The sequence below is a fragment of the Dendrobates tinctorius genome, unplaced genomic scaffold (genome assembly GCF_039654945.1).
Source record: "Dendrobates tinctorius isolate UK_male_01 unplaced genomic scaffold, ASM3965494v1 ptg000084l, whole genome shotgun sequence".
NCBI classification, from domain to species: Eukaryota; Metazoa; Chordata; class Amphibia; order Anura; family Dendrobatidae; genus Dendrobates; species Dendrobates tinctorius.
This window is the reverse complement of record NW_027361752.1, coordinates 25,983,031-25,999,499: the sequence shown is the minus strand read 5'-3', so window position 1 is coordinate 25,999,499 and position 16,469 is coordinate 25,983,031. Positions and strand designations below refer to the sequence as shown.

The following is a 16,469-nucleotide window of genomic DNA, read 5'->3' as shown; positions in this document are numbered from 1 at the left end:
AGTGATACTTTTATTATATCCACCTAGTTGTTCTCTCCTCCTCACATACAGAGGTATACAGATGTAGCAGTTAAATTCAAGCACCAATTTTTTTGGACAAGATAGGACATCAATATTTTAATATTAACATAAAAGGATAGAGTCCATGAGATTGCATTGAGGCCTTACGCCTTTATCTTGAAGCTTTGCTGGACAAACTGAATGACTTCTCAGGAACTGATAAACTATTGGGAAATACCATTTTTTATGGCAGCCCGGTTGGTCTTAGGTGTTAAAAAATTTCCCACTGTTGATTTTAGGTAAGTTTTAAAAAAAAATAGTCATAGCTTATGGTGAAAGAAAAGATTTTGGTTTTACTGATGGTACCCGCAGCAATTTGAAGATTTGGTGCCTTGAAGTGGAACCTTTGATACAATTCCTCCTATCACTTGCTTTTTTAGTCTCCTTTTTTTATTTTTTACTTAATTAAATCAATTATGTATTCTCTGCTATGCAGATTGCTTTTTCTTCTGCTCCTCGGGAGAACTGTCTTTTGGATTAGGTTATTAAGGACACTCCCATCTGACACAGTTATGGAATAAATGCCTGATCAATATCCCTTGGACAGTCAGTTATCAGAAGAAAAATATTCAAGTGACTGTCTTCTTTATTCAAATTAATTGAGATTTGGCCACTTTTTATGCATTTCTCTTTCATTTAAGATAAATGATGTTCATGGAAGTTTGCTTCTTAGATGGCATCCATGACCGTCTAATAGAGAGGAGCAAATTTGAAGATATTCAAACTGGGTTGATTTGCTTGAATTTGGCCAAGAAGTTTCAATTTTCATCAAATACGCTTAGTGAGAACACAACCAGTTGGGGAGGGATTAAAAAATATCTAATACTCACCACTCCTTTTTTCTCCCCATACCTCTACTTTTCACAAACATTATTCAATAGGTTCCTCTGTCTCTATCTTCTCTTTTCTGTCGTATACCGTCTACCATTTTCTATATCCGAGCTTCTTTGCTACTTTTTTGCTCTTCTCCACTAAGCATAATATTGGCCTCCATTTTTCTGGACTTTGCACAAATCAAATTTCAAAAATGTTGGATTCTGGAGAATCCAATTTTTTCTTGAAATTCATAACGAGTATGATTCATTTAGAAGCCACTCACTAATCTCTAACTATGAAAAAAAAAAGCATATTGCAAAAATGGATAAACCTTTTTAAATTAATTTGTTGACTCATTATTAATATCATTATTTTCAATAATATGATTTTCAGATTGGGTTGACAAAATTAACACTTCTTTGCAGGAATGTGAAAACGACAGCTACTGTACAGACGAGTGGAAATTTGACTTATGTAAAATTAACTGAGGCACTTGATGGCAGTCTAAGCTTTCAACCCAGGTAGGAACTGAACACTTTTGCCATGTTATGTTTTAAGTATATAAATTCAAATATATTATCAACAATATTGAACAAAACACTCTTTAATTTCGTTTTAAATAGTATTTTCCTGGTATAGTTTTACTTTCCTTTCAAGAAACTGAATCCTGCTGTGGCCATTTTGACCCTAAATTTTTAATGCTTTAATGCTTTTTCTTTTGTTCTCTCCTTAAACAAGATGTCTTTAGATGTGGGGTCACCAAGTGTCTTCTTTTAGGAGATGTTCTATTATTGCATTATTAATGTGACTATTTAAATGTATAGGTCATGTAGCAGTATGGTCACTCACTGTGAAAAGATTTCATCTATTAACAAAAAGTATGCATTTTTATCCTGAAAATAATGAACTCTGTATAAGCCATAAATGCTGTTTGCTTCTGTATTATCCTTTTTTTCGCATGCTTTAGGCTGGTTTCACACTAGCGTTTTTTAGCGCTGTGCTTTGTGCGCATCCATGTGCATGCATCCTGTGCCTCTATCTTTAACATGGGGGCGCATGGTCTAGCGTTTGCACGCGTTTGTAAGCGCTTTCATGCGCATGCGTTTTTTGTTGTGTGCGCCTAGGTGCGCTGGACGCAACCTGTTGCCTTTTTGGTCCGTCCGACCTGCCTAAAAAAACCGCATGCGCACGCTTGCGCATGGAATGCACAAAAAAAATCACATTACAGTCTATGGGAACGCAGGCATGCGCATGGACATGCGCACACCTGCATTTAAAATCGCATGCGTTTTAAGAGTTAACATGGCTAGAAACTGGTTAAAACACATGCGCCTAAAAAAGCAAACGCATGCAAAATGCATGATGCGCTTTTTATACTCGATTCTATTGCGCACGAAGCGCATCGCTAAAAAACGCTAGTGTGAAACTAGCCTTACACTTTTTTTCTGAGTGCATATAACATGACTAGCGAAGCTTTTTGCCATCAAGCATCTACTCTAAAGCCAAGACATGTCACTACTAATGGACAGTAAGGGCACCTACACTTACACAAAATGCAGATTTTTATATTTCTTAATAGCACTTTGAAGAATAAATTTGATTGGCATATGCCCGTTCTCCAGTGTTTCTGAGGCAGTGAGAAGGTGGGTGGTCAGTATTGGAAGTGACTGGGATGATAGTTGATATATTTGCTGGTTGGGAAAATTTGAGGGTTAACGTCGCACAACCAAAAAATGTGATACTGTTGGGATACATACATTATGGTATGGATTGAAGTAGGTTTATTTCATGGCTATTATTTTCAGTCGAAAAAATATCAAGTAGTTGCATGGCTCCCAAAAGTCTATTCCTCCAACACTTAATTTTTTTTGCAAAAGACGTCTGAACTAGAAACCTTCTTTAATAATTTCTCATCCTTTCATTTCTAAGAGAATACATAAGATCTTAATTATTTTGTTAAATGATAATGTCAATTGTGTTCCTTACTTTAACTATTGAAAATGTTGAAATCGATGTAAAAAGTGCTGAATGGATGGAAAACAACATGGAGAAGACCCCTTGAGGCATCAGCAGTGACTCCCAAATTACTGCTGAGAACAAGGGTGTCATTCTTTTACTCCACTTTAAGTACTGACAATAAAATATTCAAAATCAAAGAGAAATTGGAGCTTAAAGGAAAAAAAATGTTAGGAAACATTCTCTCCTGTATAATGACTTGTATATCAGGATAAATTTTAAAAGAATTTTAAAAAAATTAAAAATTTAAGTAAACCAAATGTAAAATTTTTGGAAATTCCAGAGTAATTTATGAAGGAAGCAAGAAGTGCCAAAAACTAGATGGAAGAGGGACTGAAATATACCCTGTATTAGAAATAAAAGAGGCCCTCATACATATTCTGTTCAAATTGTCATATAGTGGTACTCCTAGACTCATAAAGGCTATGCACTAAGTGCAAAGCCTTCCAAAAATTACAAGCAGTGTCATCCATACACCCACGAAGGCACCGACTGAAGGGCCTCATTCAAATATTGTGAACAAAGTGTAGTTGTAGTACTCCTACACTCATAAAAGCTCTGCACAAAGTGCAAAGTCTGCAAAACTTTAAAAGGGTCACCTATACACCCTTGAAGGCACCAACTGTAGCACTTCATTCAAATATTGTAAACAAAGTGTAGTTGCGGTAGGTGTAGCACTCCTACACTCATAAAAGATCTGCACACAGTGCAAAGCCCCCCAAAAATTACAAGCAGGGCCATCCATACACTCTTAAAGGCACCAACTGAGATGCTCCATTCAAATATTGTGAAAAAGTGTAGCTATGGTACTCCTATACACATAAAAGCTCTGTACACAGTGCAAAGCTAGAAAAAAATTATAAGGAGGATCATCAATTTGTCCATAGATTTGTCCAACAACTGATAGGCCTCATTCAAATATTTTAAAAGTATAGTTGAAGTCAGGAACAAAATATAAAGATTGTTATGCAGACATCCATAGACCCGTGAATGCAAAAACTTGCAGGCCTCGTTCAAATATTTTGAAAGTGTACGGTAGATGATGTACTTCTACACTCATTGTGATTCCTTTGTAAGCCCAAAACAGTGCTAAAAATTTGTACAATTCATTGCACATAAAAAAAGCATACAAATAATAGATAATAATAAATAAATCAATAAATAAATAGTTTGGCTGTTGAAAAATAACAAAAAAAATAAGAAGAAAAAATGGTTGGTCATTAAAGCCTTTGCAGCCATTAAAGGCCTAGATTTTAAAAGGTTAATTAACCTTTAGCATTTGTTTTAAATATCAATATCTCCAATAATATATTGCACAATTTTAATAACAATAAGGGTTCTCTATTTCTTTTCTGCATCATGAATCCATTATTTAATTGTCTCCCTTTAGATGTGACATACTTCTGTGATATATTATTAGTGCAAACATAATCTAACTCATTTCAGATCTAATCATTTCTTACATTCGACATGTTACTATAACATGCCTTCCCACTGCATGTGCGTGCTCAGGAACAATGCTGCCGATCCAAGCTTATTACTCCTAAACAATGGGATGAGGGAAGAATCTCTGAATATGACATATTTGCATATTTTATTGTCTGCATATCTCAGGCTTGTAGATTGGTTAACTTTTTTAATTCATTTACATGTGTAATTATCTATAAATAGATGGGTGACTATACAAAAAAACATTTTCAATGGTTCCTCTAGTGAATTTCAATTGTTCACGCAAAGATCATCTCCGAAAACAAACACTAATAGAAAAATTAAATGGTTTTATGTGAAAAGGAACAAGTGGGGAAAACGATGACCAACTTCACTTTGTGAAGTGGATCCACTAAACTGCAGATCCTGGTGGGTACATGGTCCCGGGCATCAGTGCAGCTGGCAGGATGTCACGTGAGGATCAAGGATGTGGTACACTCAGGAGTCTTAGGAGCAACAGGAAGGATGGAATGAAGCCATCAAGGAAAAAGCAGGTTAGCACGATGTGCACCGGAGGTGAGGAATATCAAGCAAGAGTCTTGAAACAAAATCTGAAGACACAGGTCATGTCATTGATGCACTTAGGACAACTTGCAAAACCCGATGTGGACCACCACAGAGGGCAGTATGTCCAGGAGATGGAATCTTGGACTGGAATACCCTGGACAGGTATATAGCACAACTTACATTTTACAAAAAAGGCTCATAATAGAAATGACAGCTTGGAGCTCTGTCAGCTGAAAAAAAGAGGCTCTTATGACAAGATGGTCCACTTTTTTCCTCTGTTGCATTTTCCACTTCTTCACTTCAGGACAGCCTCGACAAGACCTCAGAGATCGATTTGTGTCTCATGCATGTAACCACAACAAGCAGTGATCTTCAAGGCCTGGTCATGGCTTAAAGTTTTGGTCTACAGTGAACAGACCGGGAGATGCGGCTCATGGAGAGGGAAAATAGAGGCCTCTCTGAGGACCATTAAAAGATCAGCAGATGGGCCAAAAAGATGTGCTGTGAGGTAAGTACTTTTTTAAAACTGTCTTCAGCTGTTTGCAGTTCAGTGAAGTGGCGATCAACTGGCCATCATTTTGCTGAATCTGCCTATAGCAAATTTACAAATATCTGTATTCTCAAAAAGAAGAATTTAATTTGACTGGCATACATTTCCTCATTTCAAGAATGCAACCATAATCCTACTCCATCTTGGCTTCATTCAATTTATCCTGACACAAAACTTAAGGATATCTATCTGATTCCAGCACCGATATAGTGTCTTTGCCCAGCATTAAGAAACATATTTTTAGATTATCACTTGACTTAGTTTACTGGGTGCAGCTGTTCTGAAACATAGTGTTTAGATTTAGCAATGCAGCAGATCTGAGTATTCTTTCCCCACCCACACCAGGTTCTCTATTCACAATGTCTATAGACAGTGAGCTGCTTATCACAGAAGGGGCTGGAGTCAGACTATCAGACATGCACTGCTGTCTCCCAGCAATTATAAGTTATTGGTGCTAAAACAATCACGGCAAATAAACAATAGAACACATGTTGATAAGAGAGGCATCTTTGAAATCTGTGTTTTAACCCTTACAACATGCTGATTAGATTAAATAGCAAAAACCTGCTGGCAGATTCCTTTTAATAGTTATAGGTTTCCAAAAACTTCCGCTTGAAAAACGCTCACTGTTTCAAACATACTAGTAGAAAAAACAAACAGCAAATCTATCGCCAAAGGCAGACGAAGAGAAGACATAAAATCATGCTTCAGGGAAAACAATACTGTCATTTTCTTGAAGCGTCTTCTGCTTGAAAACCTCAGCATGTGGCATGTAGCCTTAGGGTATGTGCACACGTTGTGGATTCTGCTGTGGATCTGCAGCAGATTTGGCCCTGCGGATCTGCAGCAGATTCTCCTGCGGTGTACAGTACCATTATATTCAATGTAAAACAAAAACCGCGGTGCACATGCTGTGGATTTTTCCGTGCAGATTTGCTGCAGATTTGAATCTGCAGAATGTCAATTCTTTGTGCGGAATCTGCAGCGGTTTTACACCTGCTCCATTATAGAAATCTGCAGGTGTAAAAACGCAGGGGAAATCCGCGTAAAATCTGCAGAAAATCCTCAGGAAATCAGCACTAAATCCGAGGGTAAAACGCAAGTCCGCGTGGAAAAATCCGCAGCAGAATCCACAACGTGTGCACATACCCTTAAAGTGGATCAATCACTATATTTCATGATGCAAACAGCATACATTATTAAACACTTACCTTAGACCTGAGGAGGCTGATGTACTTTTTTTGAAAATCTAGGTCTGAGTGGCTGTATAGTGACATTAGGATGGACGTTTTATGACTCCATCTATATGTAGAATGAAATAGTCCATGTGTTTTTAGTTTTCTCATGATGAGCCTTTGGTGAAATATTGATGTTGCAGATTTTCTGCATCATTTCTGCACCCATTAAGTAAAACAGACTACGAAGCTCCAAAGAAAAGGAAAGTTCCCTGAAGTATCTTATAGTCAAAAAGTAGTAATTTTTAAAAGCGGGAAAAGCTTCAGGAAATGAAAAACTCCTCCAAAAAATTTCCTAAGGGTATGTGCACACGTTGCGGATTTAGCTGCGGATCTATAGCGGATTTGGCCCTGCAGATCCGAAGCGGTTTTCCAGCGGTGTACAGTACCATGTAAACCTATGGAAAATGAAATCCGCTGTGCACATGCTGCGGAAAATTCTGCGCAGATTTGCTGCGGTTTATCTAACGAAGCATGTGAATTGTTTTTGCGGATCCGCAGCTGCGTTTTCCAGTCTGGTATATAAAATTCTCTCTCTCTCTCTCTACTTCCTTGAGGGTAGAGTTTAGAGAAATCCTCACAGCAAAAATGCACTTAAATCCACATCAAATCTGCAGAAAACCCACAAGTAATCCGCATCAATTCCGCTGGAAAACAGCATCCGCAATGTGTGCACATATCCTTAAGCAGGTTCGGCTCAAAAAAATTCTTAGTTTTTGAGCGCTTCTAGAACCCTCCGCCTGCACATAGCCCTAGCTTCCTTTTTCTGATATCTCAGCTGCATAAAGCTGTGTGAATTCCGTGATTAGTCTCAGTTACATTATAAAGGTGGATCCCAATGACTAATATTTATGGGGACTTACAAATTTTTGTTAAATAAGTCCAGCTCATAGAAAAAATGATATATCAGGATGAATATCCTGCTGCACAGTGAATCCTTTATGTGCAGATACACGGCTTAATCTTTTATAAATTTCTACCATTTCATAGTAACATATAATGATTATTTAATTGACAGGATCAAACAACAATGCCTTCAATAATTCTTGAAGTCCCATTGGTACGGTGATTTTTCCCTCGTTCCCCTTCCTCTACATGATTTAATTTGCACAATTTATAGCCAGGTGTCGACAATTGACTGCCGCTTACTCAGTAACATATTCTATCCTGTCTGTGGATCTGATATGTACCCATGATGTCATGTGTAGCGTAAAACACAATACTGGAATTGAGATCAGATATAAATATTCAGAACGAGTCCAAACTTACTGATCCAAATGTCTAGAATTGCCACACTCAGAAGCCATAAAACTAGATTGAGGCAGCAGTAAAATACTGATAGACATTTAATTACACACCTATCATGTATGAGTGGGTGGCTGCTTTGATTTATACTTGCACATAAATAAGGTTTCTATAAGGTTCTGTCATAACCAGCATTAACTTTGTCAGTAATTTGTGCTACAGTAGCTCTTCTATAGGATTGGGCCAGACCAGCTAGCTTTAGCTCCTCACACACATCATTACTTATTTATTGATTTATTTTACTCATATACATAGCACCATTAATTCCACAGCGCTTTACAGACATCATCACTGTCCCCGATGGGGCTCACCATCTAATTCCCTATCAGTATGTCTTTGGAGTGAGGGAAGAAATCGGAGGACCCGGAGGAAACCCAGGCCCCAGGCAAACACAGGGAGAACATACAAACTCCTTGGAGATGTTGTCCTGGGTGAGATTTGAAACCAGGACCCCAACGCTGCAAGGCAGCAGTGCTAACCACTGAGCCACCATTAAAGAAGCAATCCCATCTATATTGTTTTATTGTGTGTATAGGTGCATGTAATGTAGTCTGAGTATAGTAATATACTCACTTATTGCTGCCCTCTCCAGGATCCACCGCCAATCTACTTCTCTTCTCAGTGAAGTCACCACATTTGCGACTATCTGGATCAGTCTATTTTCTATATGGAAGTCTCTTTGACCATGTAAGTCTATGGAGCCTCATTCTGACACTCCATAAATTCACATTGTAAACGTCACTTTGGGATCACACAGAGTGCAGTGTAATCTGGACAGTGTTCGGAGAAGTGGCTTCACTCCGAAGAGGAGCAGAACAGTGCTGGATCGCAGAGAGAGTGACTATATTAAAGCGCCTATACACACAATAAAAAAAATATAAATGGAAGTGCTTCTTTAAAAGGATTGTCCAGACTTGGACTACTGGTTTGCAGTCACTCTACGTGACTGCAAATTTGTGAGTCCTCACATCATGCACACTGTGAGGATTCTCCGATGCAGCCATCGGGGACTGCTGGTGCGTGACCACAAATATGCATCCTTATGGTCGCATGCCAACTAGAAGACCACAGCCATGCTCATTGCAAGCGTATTGATCAAGGTCAGACAAGTTTAGTCGGAATGTGGCAGGAAGTACGCAAGATGCACTTGACTGTCCGCTCCTGGTGCTGGAACTGAAGACTCATCACAGCATGCAGTGCACATGATGTGGCGATTCACAAGTCTAAAGTCACATAAATTGATTGCAGAATTGTAGTCAAAGGCCGGACAACCCGTTAAGCCTTGGCTACCTACCTATTCACTGCTAGACATCTCTAGAGGCAGGATATGTACCTTAAGAACAGATGGATCAAAGATGTTTAAATCCAACATGATAAAAAAAAAAATCCAGTTAGAAAAAATAAACTTCTGATCCTACACATTTCGTGCCAACATTATTGAATGCTTCTTAGTCACGGCTAACGATATTTTATAGAATCAGTTTGAAACATGTAAGAACAGCAGGCTATGACTTTTTACTTGATGCTTTTTTATCATGTTGGATTTTAATTTTTTGAAATAAAGGATTCAGGGTTTTTTTAATCTTTGAAGATGTCTACTAGAACTTGCTTTTCTCCTAATTATGTAATTATTTCATGGCTTCCACCATCTGAATAATATCCATTGCTGTGCATCATCTATGAGAACATCACAAGGCATGAACTACTTTGGATATTTCATTTTTGGAAAATGAGCTGGAAAAATTTTCCTCTTCTCCCACCTGAAATCCAACATTCCCTATTTTTTTTCCAGCATCTGTTATCTGGGAAGAGCTGTCACTCCATAATATACATCCAAGGTCTGAGCTTTATGCTTCTTTGGTTCATGTTAATTTCACAGATTAGGCTAGGACCAAGGTGCACATTCAGCACAGTACTCACTTCTGGGGGATAAACATCGACTGCAAATATCATCTTACAGAATGCAAATGAGAAGTCCAAGAATCTATCTATAATATTAAGAGAATGATGTGCACTCTGTCTTAAAGACGAATGGTGCTGGCTGAACACAAAATCCAATATATAGTAGAGTATCAGCCGCACTCAGAAGATAATGGTGCAAACATAAGTATTTCTTTATTATTTTTTTTCTTTTTCTTTTTAAACAAGCATCACCAGGTGCATTGGAATGGGTGAGACATAAGACTTGCGGACGAAGAGGCTGAGATTTGACGCTTCGACCACGACTGGTCTTTTTCAAAAACTCTCACTTATAAGGAGATAGTGTCATGATCCAGTGTTGGATCTGGCGGTATTAAAAGCACAAAGTGAACTTTTTTTACTTTGGTTGAGTTCAAAGGTGTTTTGACTGTCCCCGGTGGTGGTTAGCGGTATCGCACCATAGGTTTAGGTTAATGTTCACTTAATTAGGGATCAGGTGTGACTCCCTATAAAGGTGTGCTTAGGGGGTTCACTCACGGCTGGTGATATTTCTTTCTGAGTTGTTGGAGAGCCTGGTGGAAGGATGGAGCGGGATAGGAGTCCTGCGCAGTCAGCCAGAGAGGATGAGTGCCAGCTAATGGTGTCTGCAGGAAGGACTGGCATGGCTTGGTGGAGTCGCAGTTTGTGGTGTCGGCGGGAAGTGCGGGCATGGCTTAGAGGAGTGGCGACTAGGAAGAGAGTTGCACTCAGCATGTTCGACTTGGTTGCTGAGAACTGGACTCGAGCATGCTTGGGATTCTTGGCAGAGGCTGGACTCATCTTGGGACTCTGTGTACTGGACTGCTGCAAGTGGTGGTGGACTCTGCTCCCAGGCTGCACGATGTGACGGATCCAGTTATGTGATGGATCAGGGTGGAGGAGAAGATGCACACAGGTGGTGGGCTCTGTTGCTAGGAGCGCACGCAACAGAGCAAAGATAAGTGGTGTTTCCCCTGTATTGTCTCTTTCCTCATGTGTGTTATTAGTGCAGTGGTGGGATTAGTCTCCGCACTGACCCATTCCCTAGTGAGGGTTTAGGCTCAGGGCGAGCAAGGGCGTTAAGGTACGCGTGCGGCGACAGGTGCGGAGCCTGTTTAGGGAATGTGAGGAGTGTAGGGACACTGGCTCAGGGGAGTGCAGGAGGTCTCCTTTTCCCCATTCCCTATCGCAGGGCCCACCATTGTTAAAGTTTCCCAGGTTCCCCCTTTATTATTTAAATTCGCCTTTCTGGAGGCGGGGTTTCCAGATTGTATGTATAACGTGTAATTCCCAAATTCGCCAGGTGGAGGTGGCGTATCCACCTGCACGTTTTATTATTTAAATTCGCCCCACTGGAGGCGGTGTATCCAGGGTCACGTGTGTATGGGTTCGCCTTGCGACATCATCTGCGTCCTGACACACGTGACCATGACAGATAGAAGTAGCGTTCATAGGAGGTGAAAGTCCCGGGAAAGCTTATGCCTAATGGAGTGTGTCCTGTCCGCCTGATACGGGATGACAGCCTAACAGTCCAAAAACCTCTCCTGAATGTGAATGTGGGGACTCTATGTGGAAATGTATCATATCACAACCCCACTGAATATTGACTTGTCCTTAGATTGCCTTATTATTCACCAAACTTCTCAAACATAAAAATCAGCAGAGCAAACTCAACGCAGTACTTAAAATGACAGTGCAGAAAATAAATATTTGATACACTGCCAATTTCGCTAATTTTCCCAATTACAAAGAATGGAGAGGTCTGCAATTTTATTCATAGGTACACTTTAATTGTGAGAGACAGAACCTTAAAAAAATGATGTATGATGTATAGGTTAATAATAATAATTATAAAATTAGATTTTGATACAATAGAAAAACTCAGCTTAATATTTGGTACAGAAATCGAGGAGGATTAACAGAAATCTTGTGTTTCTTCCATTTTCGAATAATTGTGCCATCAGTTGTTGCCTTCTCACCAAGCTGCTAGACTATTGTCCTGTAACCCATACCAGCCTTGTGCAGCTCTACAATTTTGTCCCTGGTGTCCTTATACAGCTCTTTGGTATTGGCAATGGTGGCTGAGGTTGGACTGTGATTGAGTGTGTGGACAGGTGTCTTTTATACATGAGTTCAAAAATGATGGCATCTTAAAGAAAAACTAACAGGTCTGTGAGACACAGAATTCTTGCTGGCTGTTAAGTGATCAAATACTTATTTCATGCAAAAAAAAAGTGTAATTTAATTATGTAGAATTCAAACAATATGATTTTCAGGTTTTTATTTTTAGATTCTGTCTCCCACAGTTGAAGTGCACCTACAATAAAAGTGACAAACCTCTCCATTCTTTGTAGGTGCGAAAACTTGCAAAATCGGCAGTGTATCAAATATGGTACTTATTTTCCCCACTGTATATACATAATTCTGCATGTGACAATCAATATATGACTCCACAAACCTTCTTACCATTGAAGCAAATTAAAGACAATCATCCCTGGATAAACAATATTTACAGGAGAATCCTTGGGTATCCACATACTGTATTGGAGCTGATCAAGACATATATCAGGACCCCAGAGCCTAGATGACCCAAAAGGTCCCTTCGCCAGGACCAGACTGGTCATCTGCCATTTCTGGCAAGTGCCAAAAGGGCCTGTCTGGTCATGGACCACCTTGTCTGCTATGTTAGCAGAATTGGTGGTCTCATGACACCCATACTGTTAAGAGTTGTGACAGAGCACAGTAACTGACTCTGTCACTTTCCCCAGTGGCCACAGGCATCATTAGAAATATTGGTCTTGTAGAAAATCTTGCTTTCCTCCACCCAGGGTAATAGTAATATATCCCATCTGGTGCTCAGGGATGGGAACAACATGGGCCTGTGTGATTTCAAATGCCAGGGCTGAATTTCAACCCCAGTCCATACCTGCCTTTGGCTCAAATGAAACGACTATTAATATTAAAGAATTGAAATAGCTGGGGGGCAATGTTGGAGATCGGAGCCCGTGAGCTTCAAATTACACCATTATGTTGGGATGTCATGGAATATTGATGGATTTTCAGACAAGTTTGTCAAGGGATCAAAGTCTTTATATTTTTCTAATAACATTAAAGATTTGTGACATCATAAATTATTTACTCTATGTTCACTATTTTTTGGACTCAGTGATTTATTGGTTAATTGATTAGTTTTTAATGAAAAATTCCATTCAGAGGCATAGAAAACTCTTATTAGTATCCACAATAAAGTATGAAACTTATATTCTGTTGCCCGATATCAGATCTGGTTAAGAGGGTGGTTTTTCCAAAGAGTTGGTCATTTGGAGCATTTTCATTGTTTATAAAATGTTCTGTTTTTTTATATATTTTTATATATATTTAAGACCTTTAGATCTTTGTATTCTCTGACTATAACTCTGTCCAATAAAAACCAAATAAGATTTGCTCTATGCATGTTCTATACGATAGGATATAAAACTTTTTTATGACTTACTATATTATCAGCTAACTGAGTTGAAAATCTTGAGCATGAAGCCTTTTATCTTTCGTCCTCTAGTAATTTAATCTATCATTTGTTCAACGGATCAGCATTTTTTTTTTCTTTTTAAAGACGAAAACGTACTCTAGATAGGGAAATAGTTGCTTTATCTGTCTCCATGGAAACCTGCCCATCTAGATCAGCATGACAAACTTGTCGAATTTCGATTTAGAAGCTATTGTTCACTGAAATCCGACGGCTTTCACGTGGCCTCGGCGAGAAAGAGGCAAGTGCTCCGTTTATTACAAAAAATTGATTTTGTTAAGATGATGTGTGTATTAAGTTTAGGAGCTGTACTGCTATTTCCATTTAGCTCAATTATGTGCTGATAAGAGAGAAAAAGGAGGAGATTAACACAACAAATTGTGTTAGCGGAATCAAATTCCCCGACTAATGCTGCCGAAGACACTATCTCGAGACATGGCAAATTCTTCATTCTACTTAGTTGTATTATCGATGTATAGAAGCTTCAAAGTCACACAGATTTCAGCTGCTGTAGAAAATCTCATCTCTTTTATGCAATGTATTACTTTTTTAAACCTATTTTACGATTATTATTATTATTTATGTTTTAGTGTTATAATGGCTGTTTTATATTTAGGCTTTAACCCATTTAATTAATATATTTTTTTTCACAATGGGAAGCCCCTGGCGCAGACTCTCGTGAATGTGTGAACAGCCTATTGATTACTGTTGCTTTCTTTTCGCCTTCTGCGCTTACTTTCTGTTCTGCAATAGCATTGCAGTATTTTCAATCCATGGGGGAATACAATACATGCTTTGCATGGTGCTGTAGTTTAACCTCTATGTAAGCTGCTCTAATATCGAGCCATAACGCAGACAATTCTTTAGGATCTACTGATCTCTAGTGGCCAATGTAATAAAGCGTTTCATTTCAGATGGCGTCTCGCAAGAAACATCAGTAAATTCATACGTACAGATGAAGTAGAGATAGATCTGTAGTGTAAAGCTGCTCATAAGGCTGGTTGGTTTTACTACCTGAATGCAAGATTAGCCTGTACGGTCTACACTCCCCGGATGAGCTCAGTTTTTGTAAATAAGAGATTTTTACAACATGTTGAAGAATCTATGAGCAATTGATCACTAGGAGGCCTTTACTTAGGTTCCAAAACATTGTTTCCAGAACAGCAGTAGCTGATTTGTCACCAATAATTTGGAGATGGTTAGAAAACTTAAAGAAGCACTCATCCTCTTCCCATCCCATCAGAATGTTTATCCTCTTAATATATTGCAGTCATCATGTTATACAGCACTGTGCACTTACATTTGCTCATTTTCCATTTCTACCTGTTAATTAGAGTAAAGAAAGGAATTGGCTGGGTAAAAAAGCAAAATGAGAAATTGTAAGTACACAGTGCTATATAATATGATGACTGAGATGTATTAAGAGGAAAAACATCTTTGATGGGAGGAGGGCTTCTTTAAAGGGAATCTGTCACCCCTTCTTTCAAATATGAGCTGCTGGCACTGACATCAGGGGCTTATCTACCGCATTCTATAATGCGGTAGAAAAGCCCCCGATGTAACCTGAAAGATAAGAAAAAAGAGTTAGATTATACTCTCTGGGGGGGCGGCGGTCCGGTCCGATGGGTGTCACGGTCCGGTCCGGCGCCTCCCATCTTCATACAATGCTGTCCTCTTCTTTCCTTCCTGTCATGGCTCTGACGCAGGTGCACTGCTCTGCCCTGTTGAGGGAAGAGCAGAGTCCTGCAGTGCGCAGGTGCTGGGAGAGGTCCAGCGCCTGCGCACTGCAGTTTTCTGCTCTCACCTCAACAGGGCAGAGCAGTGCGCCTGCGCAGGAGCCACAATGGGAAGGAAAGAAGAGGACGGCATCGTATGAAGATTGGAAGCGCCGGACCGCGACACCTATCGGACCGGACTGCCCCCCCACCCCCCGGTGAGAATTATTGAACTTTTTTCTTTTCTTTCAGGTTACATATGGGGCTTATCTACAGCATTACAGAATGCTGTAGATAAGCCCCTGATGTCGGTGCCAGCAGCTCATATTTGAAAAAAGGGGTGACAGATTCCCTTTAACCTTTATGTCCTTGATGGAATTAAAGGCACTTTAGCAGACATATTAATTGTAGTAATATTAATGATAACACTGTTTTACAGCCATTTTGCTTCCTAAATGAAAATAGTTGAACTTTACTAAGGACCCCAGCTTTTATATTGAAAAATAAGCAACATACATTAAAAGAAGACTTTTTGCATTATATTTTTACTTTATTTAGCAACTTAATGTACAAGATCTTTGCTAAAGATAATATAACATTTTTAGGAATCAACAAAATTTAAATATCTGCTTATGTACTATGAAAAAACAAGTAACTATTTGGCATATGAACTACACACTTTATATATCTCACATAGCTAGGAAGCTAATGAAACAAACGGTTACATACATTCCATATTTGCTGAAATATGGCGAAACAAACTCACCTGTGGACCCCACGCGACTAATTAAAGGTTAATAAAGAGAGTCTGAGATCTACGAAATCCATACAAATGTAAGCACAGGGTTCTGTGGACGCATTGCACTAAAAAGGACCATACTTTGTTTTTTTTTTTTTAATTCTAGGGTGCTTTTAAATACATTTTATATCTTTTTTTGTATATTTTTATATATTTTTTTCTCAATCGCTGCATTTATAACTACTCATCAGATAATGCGTTGAGTGTAAAGGCCCATCACACAGCGAGATCGCTGATTTTGTGACGCCACAGTGATCTCCCCAGCGATCTCACTGTGTGTGATATGCATCAGCGACCGCCCCCCCGCCGGGTATCGCTGATCGTGCAGCAATGTCCTGGTCCATTTTTTGATCGTTGGTCTCCCCCTGGCCAGCGCACATTGCTGCACGTGGCAGTGGGAGCTAATGATCAGCGAGGCTCCCAGCACTCTAAGGCCTGTTTCACACATCAGTTTTTTTTGCGTCAGTTAAAATCCGCCAAAATGGCGGAAAGCGGATCCGTTGTTAACTGATGTGAT

General features: G+C 39.2%; 1 protein-coding gene across 1 annotated transcript in view; it reads left to right on the top strand.

Annotated features, from left to right (window-relative positions):
- TMPRSS15 (transmembrane serine protease 15) overlaps window positions 1-16,469 on the top strand; it is a 473,521-nt gene that overhangs the window by 418,220 nt on the left and 38,832 nt on the right. The window contains exon 19 of the mRNA XM_073584497.1: window positions 1,302-1,397. Within this exon, the coding sequence (XP_073440598.1) occupies window positions 1,302-1,397 (96 nt within the window). The remainder of the gene's footprint in view (window positions 1-1,301; window positions 1,398-16,469) is intronic.